We start from the raw sequence: 20,342 nt of genomic DNA on the forward strand, positions 1-20,342 counted from the left end.
CGTGTAGTACCTGCACATTTCGTGATCTGTAGCGCCGTACAGCTCGCACCTGCAATCACGCCGTCGCAGGTAATCATCGCCGTATCAACGTGTACCTGCTGTACCTGATGCGCCATCGCCGTACGTACCTGCTTCGCAGACCCGCTTCCGTACAACGTCACACATGTTGTCCGTACCTGCTTCCATACAACGTCGTACCTGTTGTCCGTACCTGCTTCCATACGTCATACCTACTTCCGTACATTGTCCATACCTGTTACCGTACAGGTCCTGATACCGTACGACCTGCTTATTCGTACAATCTGTACTTGGTCGTCTGTATTCATTGCACCAGCAGACATTTGCACTCCTTTGCAGTTAATGGGGTATTTTCAGGTTCACAGTTGCTTGTGAAGCAAACATTGCAGAAAGATCTGCAGATTTGGTCTGAAATTTGGGACTTTTTGCTGAAATTGCAAAATTTGGGGCTTTCTGTGCTTTTGCCCCTTTTTGGTTGAAATTTCAAGCTCGAAATTCGGGGCTTTTGATTCTGCAGTACAATTTCTTGAAGAAATTTGGGGATTTTGTAATTACACTGCAATTTCGCAGTGAAATTTGGGGCTTTTGCAGACAGAGCGCAATTCTTGCAACAGTTGGGGCTTTTGATCAATTTGCCCCTTTCCGGTTGCAATTTCGGGCCTATTTTGGGGCTTTTGTGTTAGGAGAGCAATTTTGGAGATTTCAGTTCATATTGTCTTTCTTGAAGTGTTTTGCAGCACTTTTGGCAGATTCTGGAGAATTTTTGATGCTTGGACAGATTTCTGATAGTGCAAGTGTAGAAATCTGAGTTGCATTTACAGCCTCTTGGCTGTGTTTTTTTTTTTTTGGGGGAGTTGTGCATTTCATTCCCAGTAAGGGAATTCAATTTTGTATCTGCTTAAATCTCTTTCTCAGATATGGCCCAGCAAAATCAAAATGACTTCCAGTTCGGTGGTCTTTCACAGGAAGACAAGTTGGATAGGTACCAACTACTCCCTCTGGAGTTTTATGGTACGCAATATTCTGATTTCTCGCAATTTATGGGATTATGTGAATGGGGGTGAGATCCGACCAGCAGGTATGGCACCTAATACCCCTCCTCAGCAAGGAGGTGGAAGAGGTCGTGCACAGGGTGCAGCTGCAGAACAAGTTGTTGGTACAGCTATAGCCACTACTCCAGAACAGAAGAGATGGGATTCACGGGATGCCTTAGCTTTGTCATGCATCTCTCTTTCAGTGAAAAGATTTATCATTCCGCATATCCGGTCGTGTAAGACCTCGAAGGCAGCGTGGGATATCTTAGAAAGCATGTATGCAGCCTGGAATGATGCAAGGGTATCTTTCTTGAAAAGAGAGTTAAGTAATACACATATGGAAGAGGGTGACTCCATGTCAGTCCACCTCACAAAGCTACAGGATCTCAGAGAGCAATTATTGAACATAGATGAGATTATTCTTGATTCAGAGATGATTACTACCACTCTGAATTCTCTTCCTGAGTCTTACTCAGCTTTCATACCTCGCTGAACTTATCATTGAGGGGGGCTCTCACTTTTCATGAGTTGATAGGACTTCTGCTTTAGGAAGAGCAGGCCAGGAAAAACTTGGCTTCACGTGCAAGTGAACAAGCTATGATATCAAAGTTTAAGTCAAAAACAAAGGGACAGGCAAAGCAGTAAATCAACCTTCCAGTGGGTCAGGACAGCCTTTACAAAAGGCTAAAAATGATGCAAGTAAGCCCAAGAAGAAGGGTTTTTGTCATTACTGCAAAAAGCCAGGTCATCACATTGCAGAATGCAGGAAAAGGCTTGCAAAAGAGAAGAAAAACAGCTCCGGTATGGCTATTTCGGATTCAGCTCCTCATGCATTTGACAGTGGGGATGCTGCAGCCAACTTTGTTGGACAGGATTATGCCTTTTTATCTTGCATTTTAGACTCTAGGCTGGCTGCTCCAGATGCTCGGGATAGTATAGCCACTTGTAATGATGATACATATGCATTTTTGACTTGCAGTTATGACTCTTCTACGGATGCATCTGCTTTCAGTGTCAATGAAACACTGAACACTTGGTATTTTGACAGCGGTGCATCCAAGCATATCACTTATAGGAAGTGTCTTTTTACTTCCTTGCATCCACCTCCCGTCGGTAAGAAAGTCACTTGTGCCAATAACTCATCATATTCAGTACGTGGCACAGGAGAAGTTGAGCTTACTGCCATTGATGGCTCAGTTTTCAGACTTTCAAATGTCTTATATGTGCCTGGTATCACCAAGAATCTTCTTTCAGTGTCCACTCTTAACAGAGCTGAACTTCAGGTCATCTTTGAGGATGACAAATGTGCTGTCCAAGATAGGGAAAATGATTATGCCTTAAGATTATCTGGTACTCTGCTGCGTGGGCTTTTTCAGCTTGATCTTTTTGAGAAAAGAGCAGCCCATGCTCTTGCAGTTTCTACCCCTACTGCTGCCATGCAGGATGCAGAATTATGGCATGCCCGATATGGCCACATGCATTACAACAGCTTGATGACACTTCAGAAGCACTCTATGGTTGATGCATTGCCACCTCTTGAGATACCTCCTCCACATGCCTGTGAAGGGTGCATTTTAGGCAAGATGCATAGATTCCCCTTCAAAAAGGATGGTTCAGTTAAAGCTTTCCGCAAATTACAGCTTATACACAGTGATGTCTGTGGTCCCATGAGGACTCCATCATTGGGTGGTCATCTCTACTTTGTTACCTTTATTGATGATTACTCCAATTGCACTTGGGTCTTTGGGCTGAAGCGCAAATCAGAAGTGTTCATGGTGTTTAAACACTTTTCAGCCATGGTTGAAAATGAAACCGGACTCAAGATACAAACATTGCGCACAGATAGAGGTGGGGAATACTTGTCTGCAGCTTTTGATGCTTTTCTGAAAGGCAAGGGTATTGTGCATCAACTCACAGTGAGGCTGACCCCTCAGCAAACTGGCAAAGCTGAGAGAAAAAATAGAACTCTTATGGAGATGGACAGATGTATGCTGAAAAGCAAACACATGCCTCACAAATTCTGGCTTGAAGGTCTGATGTGTGCCAACTACATTTTAAATCGAGCTCCCACTAAGGCTTTGAAAACAAAAACTCCCTATGAGGTCTGGAATGGGAGAAAGCCTTCAGAGGATCATTTCCGAGTCTTTGGATGCCTTGCATATGCTCATGTGCTAGTTGAGTTTAGGCACAAGTTGTCAGATAAGGCAATTAAGTGCATATTTGTTGGGTACAGTGCAGAAAGCAAGGGGTACTGTCTCTACAATCCTACTACATGCAAGATCATTGTCAGTAGAGATGTGATATTTGCAGAAAATTCAGCACACACTCAGGCTGAATTTCATATGCCTTCTTCTTCAAAGGATGTTTTTGAGGGGTTACTACCCATTGCCTTGGGTTCCCCTGCTGATATTTCTGATGCAAATCAGAATTTACAGCCACCTCCCGATGCTTCAGTTCAGCCACAGGATGTCTTGCCACCTCCACAGGCAGTGGAACAGGTGGTGCAGCAAGAAATTGCAAACATACATGCAGCAAAAACAGTCCCAAACTGGCTGTTACAGACTCTCAGGGAGAGTAAGATTGATGCTCCATTACCTGGCAGGACTCGCAGTGTAGCAAGGCACATGGAAGATGCTAATTCAGTGGAATCAGCATATGCAGGTACTCTTCTTGATGAGGAGGAGCCCGCAACATTCGAAGAAGCAAAGGACAATGTGCATTGGATGAATGCCATGCACGATGAGTTGCAGTCCATTGAAAAAAATCAGACTTGGGATGTTGTAGACTTGCCACCAGGTAAACATGCCATTGGCACACGATGGGTTTTCTAGGTGAAACGGAAGCCAGATGGCTCCATTGACAAATACAAGGCAAGCCTGGTTGCTAAAGGCTATGCTCAAAAAAAGGGCATAGATTATGAGGACACTTTTGCTCCTACATCCCGGAGGACCACCATCCGATCTGTTATTGCAATGGCTGCACATTTTGAGTGGAATGTTCATTAGTTGGACAAAAAAACAGCCTTCTTAAATGGAGACTTGCTGGAAGAGGTGTATGTCAAACAACCTCCAGGCTTTGAAATTACAGCAAATGCACTTCAGGTATGCAAGCTAAACAAAGCTTTGTATGGGCTGAAACAGGCCCCTCGTGCATGGTATGCCAAGATTCATGCCTTTTTGACTAGCAAGGGGCTGCACAATAGTCCTACTGAGAGCACCCTCTACATCAAGATGGATGGGGGGGAAATTTTAGTCATCCTTCTTTATGTCGATGACTTACTCCTCACAAGGTCCAATGAAGATAAAATTGTAGATTTCAAAGCTGATTTGTAGACCACCTTTGACATGTTAGATTTGGGGCTGCTTCAGTTTTATTTGGGGATCTAGTTCTCTCAAGAGAGACGTGGCACTGTTATGTCTCAGTCCAAGTATGTGCAGAAACTCTTGGACAGATTTAACATGCATGATTGTAAGCCCATAGCCACTCCCATAGAGCCGGGGCTGAAACTCACAATGCATGATGCAGGAGAATCAGTTGATGCCACATCTTACAGTCAGGCTGTTGGATGCCTCATATATCTCTGCAACACTAGACCTGATATTCAGTTTGCAGTATCTCAGGTGAGCAAGTATATGCACAGCCCAAAAACTATGCATTGGCACGCAGTTAAGCGCATCTTCCATTATTTGCACGGCACGAAGTCTTTTGGCTTGTTATTTCCCAGGGGAGAGACTTGCAGATGCATGCCTACAGTGATTCAGATTGGGCTGGTGATTATGACACTAGGCGGTCCACTAGTGGCAATTGTTTGTTTTTGGGTAAATCTTGCATTTCCTGGCTGAGCAAGAAACAATCTACAGTGGCTACCTCATCATGTGAAGCTGAGTACAGGGCAGCTTTCACAGCAACAGTTGAATGTGTCTGGCTGCGACGTCTATTTGCTGATCTTCATCTGTCTTTGGAGGGTCCTTCTCCAATTCTCACTGATAGTCAGAGTGCCATTGCAGTGTCAAAGAATCCAGTGTTTCATGCTCGCACGAAGCACATTGAGGTTCACTATCAATACGTCAGAGAGAAGTTGCATGCAGGAGAGATCAGTATGATCTTTGTGTCCACACATGACAACGTTGCACATATTTTCACCAAAGCACTACCACGTGTAAAGTTTGAGGCATTTCGCAGTGCCCTGAACTTATATCCATTTGGTGATTGATCAGTCTTATACATGACATTGGCACTGCAGGGGGGTGTTAGAATTATAGATATAATTCAGCAATGACCAATGTAATTTAATAAGCTAGTTAGGGGCACTTTTCCCTCTTTAAGAGGTTTTTTCTCCTAACCGCAGTTAAGTTCACTAACTATGGTTAGTGACTACTAAGGTTTTGTCACTAGGACAAAACCTTATCTCTAACCTTTTTAGTTGTACACTCTCACACTCTTCCATTGCAACTAAGCTATCAAGCTTTCAGCTCTCAAGCTCACTCTCTCTTGCTCTCTCTCTCACTCCCCAAACACTCATAGGGCAAACTCAGCCATGATGAAGGCTAGCACTAAAGGAGAAGGCTAATCAAAAAGTAGTCCAAATATCTTCATTCAAGCTACAACTGCTTATTAAGTCTACACGATTTCATTTTAGTCTCTCCCAAACGAGCATCTAAATATAAATCTAGCTGGTAGGGCAAGGCACCATTTAAGATAGAAAGAATTATCGCAATACCAGCAGGCCGCAACTTGGACAAAAACTTCACAAGGTGAAATTTGCATGTCCGCTAATACGGCAGAAGCATATACCTAGATGAATCCAGGAACATTCCCAAACTCATCCTCTAAAAACACAACATAGTGTAGTTTCAATCTCACGAGAGTCACTCATAAGATTGAAAACCATAAACTCCATCACGCATAGCAGAGACTAGCTACTATGACATCCGCACTGACGTCATCAGCGCCCAACAGTGGGTGTAGACCATAGTATAAAAGTATGCTCTCACACATACAAATCCACACACCCACACCTACTTGAGCATCCATTTATACAAAGTCTTCATACTAAGTTTCTGTCGGCACTCCGGAGGTGAAGGGCAAACTCAGCCATGAGGAAGGCTAGCACTAAAGGAGAAGGCTAATAAAAAAGTAGTCCAAATCTCTTCATTCAAGCTACAAGTCTAAACGATTTCATTTTAGTCTCTCCCAAACGAGCATCTAAATATAAATCTAGTTGGTAGGGCAACACACCATTTAAGATAGAAAGAATTATCGCAATATCAGGCCGCAACTTGGACGAAAACTTCACAAGGTGAAATTTGCATGTCCGCTAATACGGCAGAAGCATATACCTAGATGAATCCAAGAACATTCCCAAATTCATCCTCTAAAAACATAACATAGTGCAGTTTCAATCTCACGAGAGTCACTCATACGATTGAAAACCATAAACTCCATCACGCATAGCAAGGACTAGCTACTATGACATCCCCATTGACGTCATTAGCGCCCAACAGTGGATGTAGACCATAGTATAAAAGTATGCTCTCACACATACAAATCCACACACCCACACATACTTGAGCATCCATTTATACAAAGTCTTCGTACTGAGTTTCTGTCGGCAGTCCGGAGGTGAAGGGCAAACTCAGCCATGATGAAGGCTAGCACTAAAGGAGAAGGCTAATCAAAAAGTAGTCCAAATCCCTTCACTCAAGCTACAACTACTTGTGAAGTCTAAACGATTTCATTTTAGTCTCTCCCAAACGAGCATCTAAATATAAATCTAGCTGGTAGGGCAACGCACCATTTAAGGTAGAAAGAATTATCGCAATACTAGTAGGCTGCAACTTGGACGAAAACTTCACAAGATGAAATTTGCATGTCCGCTAATACGGAAGAAGCATATACCTAGATGAATCCAGAAACATTCCCAAACTCATCCTCTAAAAACACAACATAGTGCAGTTTCAATCTCACAAGAGTCACTCATAAGATTGAAAACCATAAACTCCATCACGCATAGCAGGGACTAGCTACTATGACATCCCCACTGACGTCATCAGCACCCAATAGTGGGTGTAGACCATAGTATAAAAGTATGCTCTCACACATACAAATCCACACACCCACACATACTTGAGCATCCATTTATACAAAGTCTTCGTACTGAGTTTCTGTCGGCACTCCGGAGGTGAAGGGCAAACTCAGCCATGAGGAAGGCTAGCACTAAAGGAGAAGGCTAATCAAAAAGTAGTCCAAATCTCTTCATTCAAGCTACAACTGCTTGTGAAGTCCAAATCTCTTCATTCAAGCCCGTTTGAGGCAATATATGAGAATGCCTTCTTGAGTTGTAAACATGGTTGTGAAAAACCAGGAAGCATGAGATGACTTAGAGAGGATGATGGAGCCTCTTCAACAATTGACGAAAAAGAATAAGCAGCATGCCCAAGCCAAGCAGAGATGAACGTAGGAGATACTTGGTTTGGATTACGTGCATTTACGTGTCTGAAAATCATTATGCTTAGGAAGGGTAATACCAACACAAAGCTTGCTCATCGGTATTTATGGCCCTTACAATCATCTGCAGGGTCCACGATTGGGGAAGTAGCATATCAATTGCAGCTACTGAGCACCTCCAATATCCACAATGTGTTTCATGTGTCTTTGTTGCAACCACATGTAGGCCAGCATGTGCACATACTTCCAGAGCTGCCACATGTGGATAGGGAGGGTTGTGTCCTTCATGCATCCGAGGCATTATGGGTTTCAGAGATAGACTTACTTCCGCAACAAGGTAGCTGCCACATATGGATAAGGAGGTCATGTACTTCATGTTTCCGAGGCATTGTGGGGTTTCTGAGTACCTCATGAGTCATCACATGGAAGGGACTACAAAGCATGACGAATCATGGCATCTAGAGTGCATTGTCCAAGAGTACCCCTATCTTTTACGAGGAGTGTGTAATTTTGATGGTGAATTTCTATGGGAAGGGATGCATGTAGCATTTTTTATGTGACATTTAATCCTATCCTTGCCTCCTCCTCCTAGGTGCTCTCTCTCTCTCTCTCTCTCTCTCTCTTTCCCACCTCTTCCTCCCTCTCTCCTACCCCATCTCCTTCCTTCTTACCCTTCCTCTCTCTCCCTTCTGCAAATTCTACCCCCTTTCTCTAATCTGCCCCTACCCCTTTTCTAGATCCAGAGTGTACATGTCTCAGTCTTAAGTAAATCAGTTTTGATAGAAGGGGATTACCTACTAGCCACTAAACCAGATTCTCAAAGACTTAAGAGTCGAGGCCTCCATGCTGATGGCTAGGGCTTACAAGGTAGGGTATGAGCTTGTGATGCTCTCGTATGTTGACACACCTTCTAAACCACCCTTTAAGTCTAGCAGTTGGAGGGTCATCAATTGTGCGTTGAGCTTTAGGAGGTCCATGTTTACCAAGCCCAACCGTCCCATGAGCAAGATCATAGTGAGATAGAATGTGCATTTGTTTCATGGCTGTGGCAAACATTAACCACAAAGATTTATTTAATGGTCTTGTCTTCTACACCAGGAATCTGATCCCCATGATTAGGAGTGAGGGAATTTTATTTTCATTGGCCAGTCCGTGGAACTAAATGTTTTCAATTACAGATAACTCAATGGAGGCCAGGCAGTCTCGATGGGCCCTTATTAAGACTCAAGAGTAGTGTTCTAAGGATCAAGATCTTGGACGTGTATGCTCTCGATTGCAGGTAGCAAAAAAGGACAACTTTAATGACAATTGAATACCTTGTTGAGAAATCTGTAAGTGATAAACTCAAACCTTTGTGCAAAATTTACCATAATGCTATTCTACATTCATTTGAGACCATTAAAAATCTAGCAAGTTTGAAAGTGGAAAAACAAATGGAGCTTACAGATAAAGATTGTGCAAGAATAACCAGAAAGAATGATAAAACGTACAGGTTAAATTGACGCTCATATCTGTGCCGTAGTACCCAGTATCACTGGCAGTGTCATTGAGTGTGGTGACATATTGTGCTGTTACAGCATTGATTCCCACAAAATCAAGAGATTCACGGAGAGAGAGAATTTCTTCGGTGCTGAACGTAGGAAGCCGTGTGCCCAAAATCTTTTGCATTGAGATAGGATATTCACCGAACATAATAGGATCCATGAACCTATACAACATAAAGAAAGAGTTATGAACGTGGAACACATAATTTTGAAAAGGCACGTGAAGAGTGGGCTGTATCCTCTAGACTGCTTAGCAATGTTCTGCATAATGGATCACACATTGACTAAATCGGAAACGAATCTAGAATACTGGAGCTCACCATCCAAAATAGAAATCTTGTGCTCTTTGTGCTGCAGCAAGGTCATCGTCAGAGGCCTCATCAAGTGGTTCATACCATTTGAACCATAAGGCAATGCCTATCTCTCCCCTTTGTTCCACCTTTAATTTAAAAAAAAGGCATTAGTGATTTATCAAGATAAAGAAAATGACACATGTATCAGTCATTGATTCACTTTGTGGACACTGGACACTATTTTAATAGTAGAGGACGTGGTGGTGAGAGAAGAGAGATATAGCATAAGAGTATGAGGGAACAAGGGAAGAAGTAGGGCATAGAAAAGGGGGGGGGGGGGGGGGGGGGGGAGAGAGAGAGAGAGAGAGAGAGAGAGAGAGAGAGAGAGGAGGGGGGGCACAGAGGAGGAATAGAGGGCAAGGGAGAGGGAAAGAGAGTGGCAGTAACTAGAAGCAGGGCAGTGGCTAAGTAGAATAAAGTTTGGAGGTCACATGAAGCCAGAGAGAGCAAATGAGAGTGAGAAGGGAAGCAGGAGGCCAGCCAATGATTCTGGTTATGTCAATGCAAGATACAAACAAGCTGAGGGGGTTACTCTTTTTAAACTCGTCCTAGTGCAGAAGTCACTAAATTCCCTTTCCCAAAAGAAGTGCCTTCAAAACTACATGCTGGGGCTATTCTAAATAGAAAGCCTAGGAGATGGAGAGCTATGCATTATCCTATCAAACGCCAGGGATACTACTACTGAATCCTCTCTTCCAACCATGATTATCCTTCTGATGATGGGCCCTCCCATTTCATCTTGAACCTTGTTCTGAATGGACCAATCTCTGAAATCCAAGATTTACACAAAATATAGAGTATATGTCCCATCATTGAAGGCATCCTTGAGAAAACCTGTGCCCACTCCACATATTTATTTACCTCTCAGATTGACCCTCCATCTCAAAACGGTGATGTACTTTCTTGGAGTAGTAGAATGCACACCGCTACTTTCAAATATCAAATTTGAATTCCTATAACCTTCCCAAGAAATCCATGGTACTTAAAACACATGATAAGTGAATGGCAAGCCAGCCTAAGACCCAGAATATCAGGCCTTGATAGGGATGACATGGCCTTGTTTGGTAGCTAGCTGATTGTTCCATCTAAACTATGTTCTGGAGGTCCAAATCCTTGAAACCAAGATCTGCTTGAAAGATAGAGGTGTGTCGCATCTATAGGTGGTACTGGAGAAAGCCTACACATTCTTGCCCATTCCATGCATCGTTTTACCTCTCAAATTGACCATCGAATCTCAAAGTAGAATGTCCTTGGAGTCAGTTTTTTGCCACTTCTGTATTTTAGTTCCTGCAAAAAGTCGCTCGTAAAATTCACATCGATTTCCCCAAGAAACCCATGGTGCTTACACACATTTTCAATGAATTGCCAAGAAACCTAAGGTGGCCTCTATGTGAGTAGGGATGGAATGGACTTGTTTTGTGAGCCAGTTGATCATGACCACATTAACATGTCACATCTCCTCCTTGTACATGGAGGCCATGTCATGCAATTGATGCCAGCATGGCTCCATTTGACTTCTAGAGTGGGAAATATTTGCAGCAAGCCTTTAAGAAGCTTGTTTTCCAATTTAGTTTGCTACCTTGGCAAGCATTGTGAGACGTACTTTGCTAAATCTCTCCAACAAGAGAAACTCCACTTAGTTCATGCATAAGTTTTTGTGACAGTGGTATCTCTTGCCATTAAACAGGAATGCAGTTCTTCTAACACCCACATTTTACTTTGTGAGTATTGAAGCAATCCCAAAACCACAATTTAAAAAGATTTGGGGATCCTACACACTTGAGAAATACAGCTGTTGCCGTTGTTTCTGCCTTTACTCCTGCTAAATGCCATGTATCCACTGCTACCAACCTAGATAAGGAAGTTTGTAAGCACACTGCCTTTGCTGCATTTGTATTTGATATCATGGGCATAGTACTGCACTGCAGTTGATGATTTTTTCTGCTAATTTGGGATGCTCCAAGGAATATCAAAGCTGTAGATTAGTGACTCCATTGGCTAAAGGCATGCAAGATTGCACTTGCATTAGAACAGTTCAAAATTCTTTGCCGCTAGTATTAACCTCCACAATTAATAACCTTCAGAAGTCTGGGCGTAATAAATAGGAGCATGTGTAAAAGAAAATTTGAGATAATGAATGAATGTTGGCATGTGCTATCATGTAATCCTGAGAAAGCATCTATCTTCAAGAGATAGTGAGGGGCTGCCTTTTGGCAGAATGATGCATGAATCTCCTGTAGAATGAGGCAAGACTAAAAAATCAAGTGCCAGCTATGTGTTTAAATATTCTCACTTTTCATCCCCCCCCCCCCGCCCCCCTTCCCCTCTCGCTGTAAAAAGAAAAGAACCTCCTATAGAAACAGGAGGAAAATTTCTTCTTTTAGTCCTTCAGGGTTGAGGTGGCATTTTCAGCCTCCAGCTTGGATTTTTGTTAGCTCTTTTTGAACTGTTTATTTTTTTGTGGTTTTCATTCATACTTAATGAAGTAATCTTTTTGGGGGAAAAAAAAAGAAACTAGAGAAAATGATACAGGTCAGCAATCCATAGGACGCTTGACCAATCATAAGGGCATGCTGACTGCTATGCTACCTGCTTATGAGGACCCAGCTCACTGCCTACGCATGCCAACAACCATGGTGGGGGGCTATATAACCAGAGGATTCAAGTGAAGTCCTAGAGGTTATGTTGCATCCTGGCCACCATCTTGAGGGAGCACTGCCAAATCCTCTAAGCCCCTAGACAACTCCATAGGCAGTGACAGGCCCCATCTACTCTCATCTGCTCAGCCATGGCCCTACCGGCTACCATCTTCAGATCCCCGGTGACACAGCAGCAAGCCCTATCTACTCTCACCAGTTTTAGCCATGGTCCTACTGGTAGCCCTCCATGAGGTACTTGCTAGAAGAAATAGGAGACATTCCTTGGGTGGATGGAGGCTAGTCCAAAGCAGGCCCAAAACTCTAGCTAGTGCCGCTACCATGAGGGAGTCCATGCCGCTGCATCTAGCTGAAGCCATCTAGACACCAACGCGGGTAGTGTAGGAGATGTTAGAAATGACCCAACAGAGGGTACACACAACGGAAGACTGATAGTAATGCCCAGGGGCTCACACAGTGTGCGTGTGGGATGTGGAATCACAAACTTCTTAACTTATGTGCATAAAATAGATGTGCAGACTCATCAATAGACAATGAACCAACCAGATATAGAAGACACCAAAATAATATATTTCCGGCCAAAACTATGGACACAATACAAAAGGGATAGATCCAAAGTCCCACCAATGGTGTAGTCCTCTGATCTTACCACAAGGCCCTTCTCCTATCTGCCAGTTATCTCTAGACTCGAGCCCGCGTGCTCCACCTTGAGCTTCTGTAGACTTTCCGTCCAGATCCCTTCCACCTTGCTGTCTTTGCACCAGCCTAGGTGGGCAGCACTCTTTGCTAAGTCTGCAGCTCCTGTGTGCTCCCTTTACCTCCAGTGATGAGGCCTAAGGCAAGCTCCCTGCTGCTCCTTTCTGCTGGTACTTGTGCTGCTCCAAGTGATGATCAAATGAGGCCAAGAGCCTCTGCTTTTATAGGCCCTAAGGGCTGGCAAAAAACCGACCAGTCAGGCTGCCTATGGCCGACCCAAACAGGCCGACCAGGCCCTGACCTGGTCTGCCTATAAATGCTCCTTTGGAGCCCTCTTTTCTAGGGCTTGCTGGCCCACGATTCCATGCAGGGGCTGAGCCCTTGGCCAGCCCTAGATAGGGCCTGGTTGGCTGGCTTTGCCTAGCCCAACCAGCCCTCCATATGGGCTGCCATGTGCTGCTCCATCCTCCGCCATGTCAGCGCCTGTTCACCCTGCTTCTGCTGCGCCAACCTATGCACCATCATCAGGGTCTGTTACAGGCCCTTCGTCTGCCCACTACCCTTGCCATATGGCTCGCCATGCTGATGCCATCTGCTGGTGTCTGTTGCAGGTCGCAATCCTGCCCACAGTCTAGCCATGACTCCACGCCTTGTGTCATCCTGAAGCTGTCCTCTGAGTGCCTCATGCCAGGCCTGATCCAAGACAATGTGTCCCCGCCATCTTCCTGCACATGAGCTGCTCTTGATGCAGCCTTTCATCCTTGGGATACTCCACCAACCATGAATGCTCCAGATCTGTCCCAGATCCACACATCCAGGTAATCTCTCTTTGGGCACATCCTGCCCTAGGTCTCCCTCCCCCACGCTCTCCTCATTTGGGGGCTTACAGATGGGGAGGTGACCTTTCCAACAGGAGAAGGGTACCTCTCCCCTTCCATACCAAAGGCACCATGTAGATTGATCCCGTTCGAACAGAAAAAGTTATAACTTATGGTCCGAGTCCGATCCAAATGGACAGCTACCTCTAGAGTAATCGACTCAGGCCCATTCTGAAGGAAATCCAGTAGGGCTTACCGTGATCCTGCTGTAGAAGACTCTGAGTGAACACTTGTCCTAAAGAACTACCCAGGTCCCAAACCAGTCAAAGGGTCTTTTGTATATGGGGTCCAGTCAAGCCCCTCGCACCACATCTTCGAGATGGCATCAATGATGTCCCACATTTGACTTTCAACTCTCGTACGTGGGTAAATGTGTGTAGCTGCTATTTGAAGAGCTGACTCCATTTTATCTACATCAGTCTCATGTGAAACTTGTCAATCTATAATATTCCCTCTCAAAACAAAGCATTTTGTATCCATGATCCAACCTACGTGCATGTGAAAGATGTACTCAGTAAATCTGTAATCCAAGTCATGATGGAAGAATTGTGTGTCAAAGATCAAGCTTATAGTAATTTGATGACAAAAAGGAGTAGGAAATAGCCAAGTGGTGCCAAAAATAGTCAACAAATGTGACACAATGCCATATTATCAAGACATGCTCTACGCATTGGTCACGTTCTGACTTTTCCATAGGTCAGAATCATCGGAACTACATTTGATCTATTACAGCCTCTTCAACCGAGCACTAAAATGAACAATTAAAAAACCTTTTGTCGCATTTTATGTATGGACCAGCTCAGCCTTAGGGAGATCGAAGTCCAACAATCCAAGTGAGCCATTGCTTGAACAACCCGATTAGTCTATCATCGGTACTCATATTCCTACATCTATCTAACACCACGTTGGCAGTGCCACCCATGTAAAGTCGCAGCAAATACACTGCAGGTGAAAAGTATGCCTATGGAACGCAGCGTACTTAGATGGCACATGATGATGTGGTATAATGACATAGCATTGTGATGTGGCCATGTTGAAGTGGCACTACCACGTCTCTGATGAGATGGTAGTCTGCGCTGTCAATGATGACATGGTAATGATGATGATGTGATCCTTGACTATGTGCATCGTCATGTGATATCTATGCACACATGGCACTATGAATCTATCCACCACATAACCTAGGTCTATGAAGCTATGGAGAGATGGACTCGTTGAAGAATATGATCCATGTAAGTGCATGGTCCATGTGGAAGGTAACTGCAACCTCATGGCCGCATCATTCACTACTTTGATTATTGAAGGGGCAAAAGCTTCGATGAGAGAACTTCGAGCACTCCTCCTAATTTGATTAAGGCATTTCTGCATGATCCGAAGATAGACCCACTGCCCTTCCTTGTAGCTGGAGTCACACCTGTGCCTAGCTTGCGTTTGGTAGGTCTCCTGGGCTTTGGCAATGCAGTCTTCTACTGCCTCCATGATCTACTCATAGGTCTCTATGATACGAATCAAGATCGGCCTCATATACCTTCTTGGATGTCATGGTGAGAAGGGACTTGAATTTCTTGCCAAAAGCTGCTTCATAGGGAGTCCGACTCACACTGGAAGAATGAGTGTCATTCAGGATCCCTCGAACTAGTGGTAAATACTGCTCCCAGTGAGCCTGAGCACCTGCAACATAGCACTCCAGAATGTCAAACGATAACTTGTTGTAGACTTCTGTCTCGCCATCTGATTGGAGATGAAAACTGTTGGAGAAACTAAGTTTGGTACAACAGTTGTCAAACAAGGCTCTTCAAAATTGACTGGTGAAATTGGAATCCATGTTGGAGACAATAATACGGGGCATGCCACACATGGGATACCACCATTTGAGAAAAAGACGAGCTGTGTCATGTGCAAAGATTGTACTTTGCATGGAATATACATGACAAATTTGCTAAACCTGTCCACAATGGTTACGCACATGGTGTTTCTGGTACCAATAGCTGGTAGAAGGTCCGTAACAAAATCCATGCTAAAAAGGTTGATCCGGAATCTTAAGGAGAGTAATCCTGATAGCTTTCTATGGGATACCTTCACTTACTGGCAGACCTGGCAATGAGATACATATTGATGAACATCACTGTGTAAATGTGGCTAGAAAAATTTAGGCTCGATCTTCTCGAGAGTGCCTACAAACCCTCTTTGTCTGCCCGCTGTAGAATCGTGCATATCATAGAGAATAGTAGCACGGAATGGGAGCAACACACAGAGACATCCTTTAAAGAACAACCACCCATCATGTATAGCATGGTCAACTAGTCATGCTTCCAAAAGACTTTGTACCAAGGAGTTTGGAAACCATTTTTTGTGGCAAATTGCAAAATTTTGAAAAGCTCTTCTTCAAAGTACATTGTCTAGGTCTTTCATCCCCCCTACTTAAACACACATGGCCAACTACGAGGGATACATCGACCCATGGCTTATGCTAACAAGCAATAGGGGATTCCCAAGGGGATTGAACGTGGGCAACCAGCTTAGGTGGAGAATGCCTAACTAGTTGAGCTGCTGCTGCTTTGCAAATAAGTCATCGCATTCCTTACTCGAATTGTCCATGATGGGCAGCAATTCTTAGGATTCGTGAGACTTAATGGCTTCCTACCTCCCTCTCTCTCTCTCTCTCTCTCTCTCTCCCCGTCAAGGCTCCCATTGGGAGTCTGCGCAGTACCTCAAGTAGTGCTTGTTTCTGCGATGATGGGTGTGATGGTGATAGACATTTTCGCACAGGTGGGAGGATGAGTGGCAGGAGGGATTCAAGCCACGCACTCCTGAAGATGGTTGCGATCGCCAGTTGGACAATGACTACTGGGTGTTTGGCCACCGATGGCTAAAACAGACCACCAGAGCCTATGTGGACTCTATTGGCCACCGGTGGCGGAATCTGCTGCCACCGCCACCGCACCCCATGGCGGGCAAACAGGTCCAAAGAGAAAGAGGCGAGACGTAATAACTTCCTCTTCTTATATCTGTGAGAGCTCACATTCTTCACATTTATTTCACAGAAGTCCCCTGCTCACGTTCTGCACATTCATGTCTATAAGGGCCAGTGCACGTGGTGCACAAATTGCGACTTTGGTGATGGTTTTTGGAGCATTGCACAGATTTCAAGGGAGTGTTGAAGCGCCACTAATTCCGCAACTTAATTTTGGAGGGTGCCATTTCCAGCACCACTGCTCCATTTTCTCAGCATCGAACAGTAAAGTGGCAGCAGGCACTGGCCTTGTTGGTACACAGTGAGATGGGAGAGCCAATCAAAACTGTGCAGCTCTCACATTCACAGCTCCCTCACATCTCCGTTTCAACCAAGCCAGCGCTGCATTAAATGCTCCCGAGTCCAGTAGACCTACGCATGCAGGCTTTTCAAATCTCCATCCTGCTTCTTTCCTCGTTTGTGAAAGGTTGGGAAGCATGGGCTGACTTGGACGTGGTGACCCTCTGTCCCCGAACAGACCTTCCATAAGGGATAGAATCCCGTTCACAGAGCGAAACGTTGAAGGTGAAATTAATCTGCCTTTTAGGTATAGCCACAAATAATTTCTCCACGTCAGAGAATGAATCCCGTTCGCAGAAATCTTCCTTTTAGCTATAGCTACAAATAATTTCTCCACGTCAGAGAATGGTAATGCCAAAGCTACAGCTCGAAATGTTACGTCCCGCTCCCCAGGTGCACTATAAATGTAGTAAGCCGCTTTTGGTACGTTTCTTTTCCAAGTGTAATGGCAGAAATTGCTTTGCAGTTTGGATCGCGATTCGCAGCTTTGGGACCTGGAACTATGGGCGGTACCTGAATCCGCAGTGGTTGTCCAAACCAACTTTTTTTTGTTGAAGGTTCTGTCTCAGCCGATTTCCAGAGGATGGAAATTGTTTGTGGAGGTCACGGTGCTTTTGGGTGTTTGGGATTCTTGCAAGAAGGTTAACGAGAGGGCCTGATAAAACAGAGACTTCTGCTGGACGCTGGAGATCTTGAATGAGGGAGCAACAACAACGGATCTAGGTAATGAATTGGAAGGTACTCCTTTAGAGAGGACAAGCTGAAGCGGAGGACTGGAGTGCAGTTGGAGCTGGACGAGGTCGAAAGAAGCAGGATGGAGATTATCCTGAGGCCTTTTCAACCAACAATTCTCTCTCTGTCTTTCTCTCTTCTTCAAATCTTTCATTGTTCGCACTTTCTCTCTTCTTCAATTCTTTCATTGTTCGCATTAACAGCCATGCTAGTCAATTCTACAGCGCATGCTACCCCATAGTTCACGTTTTCTTGCATAAGTTGCTGCTACATCTACGTATGCAGGCTTTTCAACCATTCTCTTTCTCTCTCTCTCTTCTTCAGTTCTTTTATTGTTTGCATTAACAGCCATGATATTCAAAACCACAGCGCCGCATTACGATTCTGCATCGACAACAGCTACTCTCTACCTGGTATTGCTGTTTGTATAGCCTCGCCGCTGCCGCATGTGCCAGTAGTAGATGATGACCCACTATGTATGGCTCCGTCGAGGAGTTGCCCGCAGTGCAGTTGCCCCAGTCGCTGCTCGGCGTGCATCTCCCTGGTGGGCTCTGCGACGATGCATACGCCAAAGCTGCGTAATCGTTAGGCTCGTCCAGCGTTATCCAATGCCTCACTCTATCCCCAAAGGCAGCAAAACAGACATTTGCGTACACTACGAAGTCCTGCCTGCATCGTAACGCAACGGGCACTCTTGTTAGCCCCTAGATGCAGATTCTGGCTTGACCGTTTCGGCGACTTCGGCGACTTCAAACTTAAAGGAGAAGGAGCTTACACAAATCGTGCGTCTAACAGACCGCCGTAGGCTTCTTCCAGCGATTGAGGGTGATCTTCCGACCAAAGAGTCACATGCGGTTCTATCCCTGTTTCACTCATAAATAGAAACAGATTGTGGATCTTCAAAACGTAATGTATCTTGAAATATAGAGCGCATCTTAAGAAGAGAAGCTAATATTGAACCCAATACCTTTTTCCAACAAAGAGTCGATAATGTCATTATAATGTGCTATCGCCGCATCGTTAACTTGACTACCGTCTGCGCTTCATAACATTAGACAGCAGGGTAGCGTTAAAGAAGAGATTTCCGTATAGAAAACTAATACACTTATAAGTTGAAATGTGTTCACGCACTGGGAAGAATTCTTGTCCACGCGAGAGAAAATCGAAATGCGTCCATTCCGAGGTCAGCCAAAAGCTCGATGTCCTCCTACAATTGACCCGATTTCAAAATGTCATACGCAAGCCCTCAAGCCAGTGAGGCACGGTGCTTGCTCTGAAGATCTTAGAGGAAGACAATAAGACTGTATACCTCATATCTATTATATTCATCTCCACCATCAGCAGGAGTACTCCCATCAAGGACGACGTCTGCGTATGACAGGCAAACGAGCGTGAGAGCTCACGTTCTCAACAAATAGAGAACGATAATTTTTCTCAGGAAGGTGCGGGATTAATTAAAAAGCAGGTCGCTGTCCATCGCACAACGCAGAATATAAGAAGAGGAAAACCTGCATTTCTAGCATAAGCGTCCCAAAGGCTGTCTACTTTTCCGTCGACAACAGCGGCTCCTTCGTGCTGCATTACCGGAGACAGAAACAGACGTCACCAATGTTGCTACATAGTATAATATAGAGACAATCCGAAACGGAACAACAAATGGAAGCCAGCTCCAAGCGTAGCTGGAATATGAAAGAAGGCGAACCTTGACGGCGAGAGTGAGGGCTCCGAAGGTGAAATTATCGGGGAAGCTACTTCGAGAGAGGGTTGAGTTGGAAAGGATGAAGGGAGAGGTGGGACGATGGGATGATGCAGAGAAGGCTAGGCCGGGAGCGGCGAACAGGAAGGCAAGAAGAACTGGAAGATGGCAAGGAAGAGATGCCATTGAAGGGACGTGCACGGTAAGAGAAGAAGTTGTTGTATTCAACTTGTATCGTCTTCTCGATTTATATACACACACTTGTGACTCAGAAATTTCAGACAGTATTTCAATTCACTCAAAAGACGCCAACTTTTGATTTCCAACGTCAACTTTTGATCTGCAATAGTTGAATGTTGTATCTGGAAAATACCCACACACCGACTTGCACCATAACTTACCTCTCAAATTCAGGCACTGACAGGCAGCTATAATTCACCTGCAAAAGACCCCTGGAAGTACGACTGTAGATTTCTACGGCTAGATTTTGATTTTCACTGTGAAGATTGGACACAGGTGAGAAAATACGTAGAGATTCAACACATCTGTATGAACAGAATCAATGAGGACGTTGTAACTTTGTGTATATTGTAATTGTAATAACCTCTTTCTCGTTCTACACACACACACACACACACGCACGCAAGCAACCTTGCAGGCGGAATTCACACAGCTTTATTAGTTTCACTGCAAAGGAGGTCGAGCGACTTCGGATTTGGAACGCCAACTTTTGAAGTGCAACGGAGGAAGATTGAAGACGACAATGCGTAATCTAGACGGTAATGAGCAGCTCTAGTGTCCGTCACACAAGCTGTCACGAGACAAACGGTCACAGACGTCGGCGTGAACAAAGATACTTGCAAGTTTTCAAAGTTCCACTCTCGATGACTGTGCAGGAGGCAGAAAGGCAGAAAGCTTTTATTAAGCGTCACTTGAAAGTTGAAAACGGATCCGAGCTCGTCACGTGATCCATG

General features: G+C 44.5%; 1 protein-coding gene across 1 annotated transcript in view; it reads right to left on the bottom strand.

Annotated features, from left to right (window-relative positions):
• LOC147901962 (beta-glucosidase 6-like) overlaps positions 1-19,964 on the bottom strand; it is a 59,458-nt gene extending 39,494 nt beyond the window's left edge. Inside the window, exons 1-9 of the mRNA XM_087374531.1 lie at positions 19,375-19,964; positions 19,181-19,247; positions 18,982-19,040; positions 18,804-18,879; positions 18,640-18,708; positions 18,448-18,535; positions 18,083-18,341; positions 9,364-9,482; positions 8,990-9,207 (exon numbers count right to left, since the gene is read on the bottom strand). Of these exons, the coding sequence (XP_087230657.1) occupies positions 8,990-9,207; positions 9,364-9,482; positions 18,083-18,341; positions 18,448-18,535; positions 18,640-18,708; positions 18,804-18,879; positions 18,982-19,040; positions 19,181-19,247; positions 19,375-19,554 (1,135 nt within the window). The 5' untranslated portion in view covers positions 19,555-19,964. The remainder of the gene's footprint in view (positions 1-8,989; positions 9,208-9,363; positions 9,483-18,082; positions 18,342-18,447; positions 18,536-18,639; positions 18,709-18,803; positions 18,880-18,981; positions 19,041-19,180; positions 19,248-19,374) is intronic.
• Positions 19,965-20,342: the final 378 nt, after the last annotated feature.

The sequence above is a fragment of the Dipteris shenzhenensis genome, chromosome 5, assembly GCF_047967505.1.
Source record: "Dipteris shenzhenensis isolate YYH24624 ecotype China chromosome 5, Dip_SZ_1.0, whole genome shotgun sequence".
In the NCBI taxonomy this organism is placed as follows: domain Eukaryota; kingdom Viridiplantae; phylum Streptophyta; class Polypodiopsida; order Gleicheniales; family Dipteridaceae; genus Dipteris; species Dipteris shenzhenensis.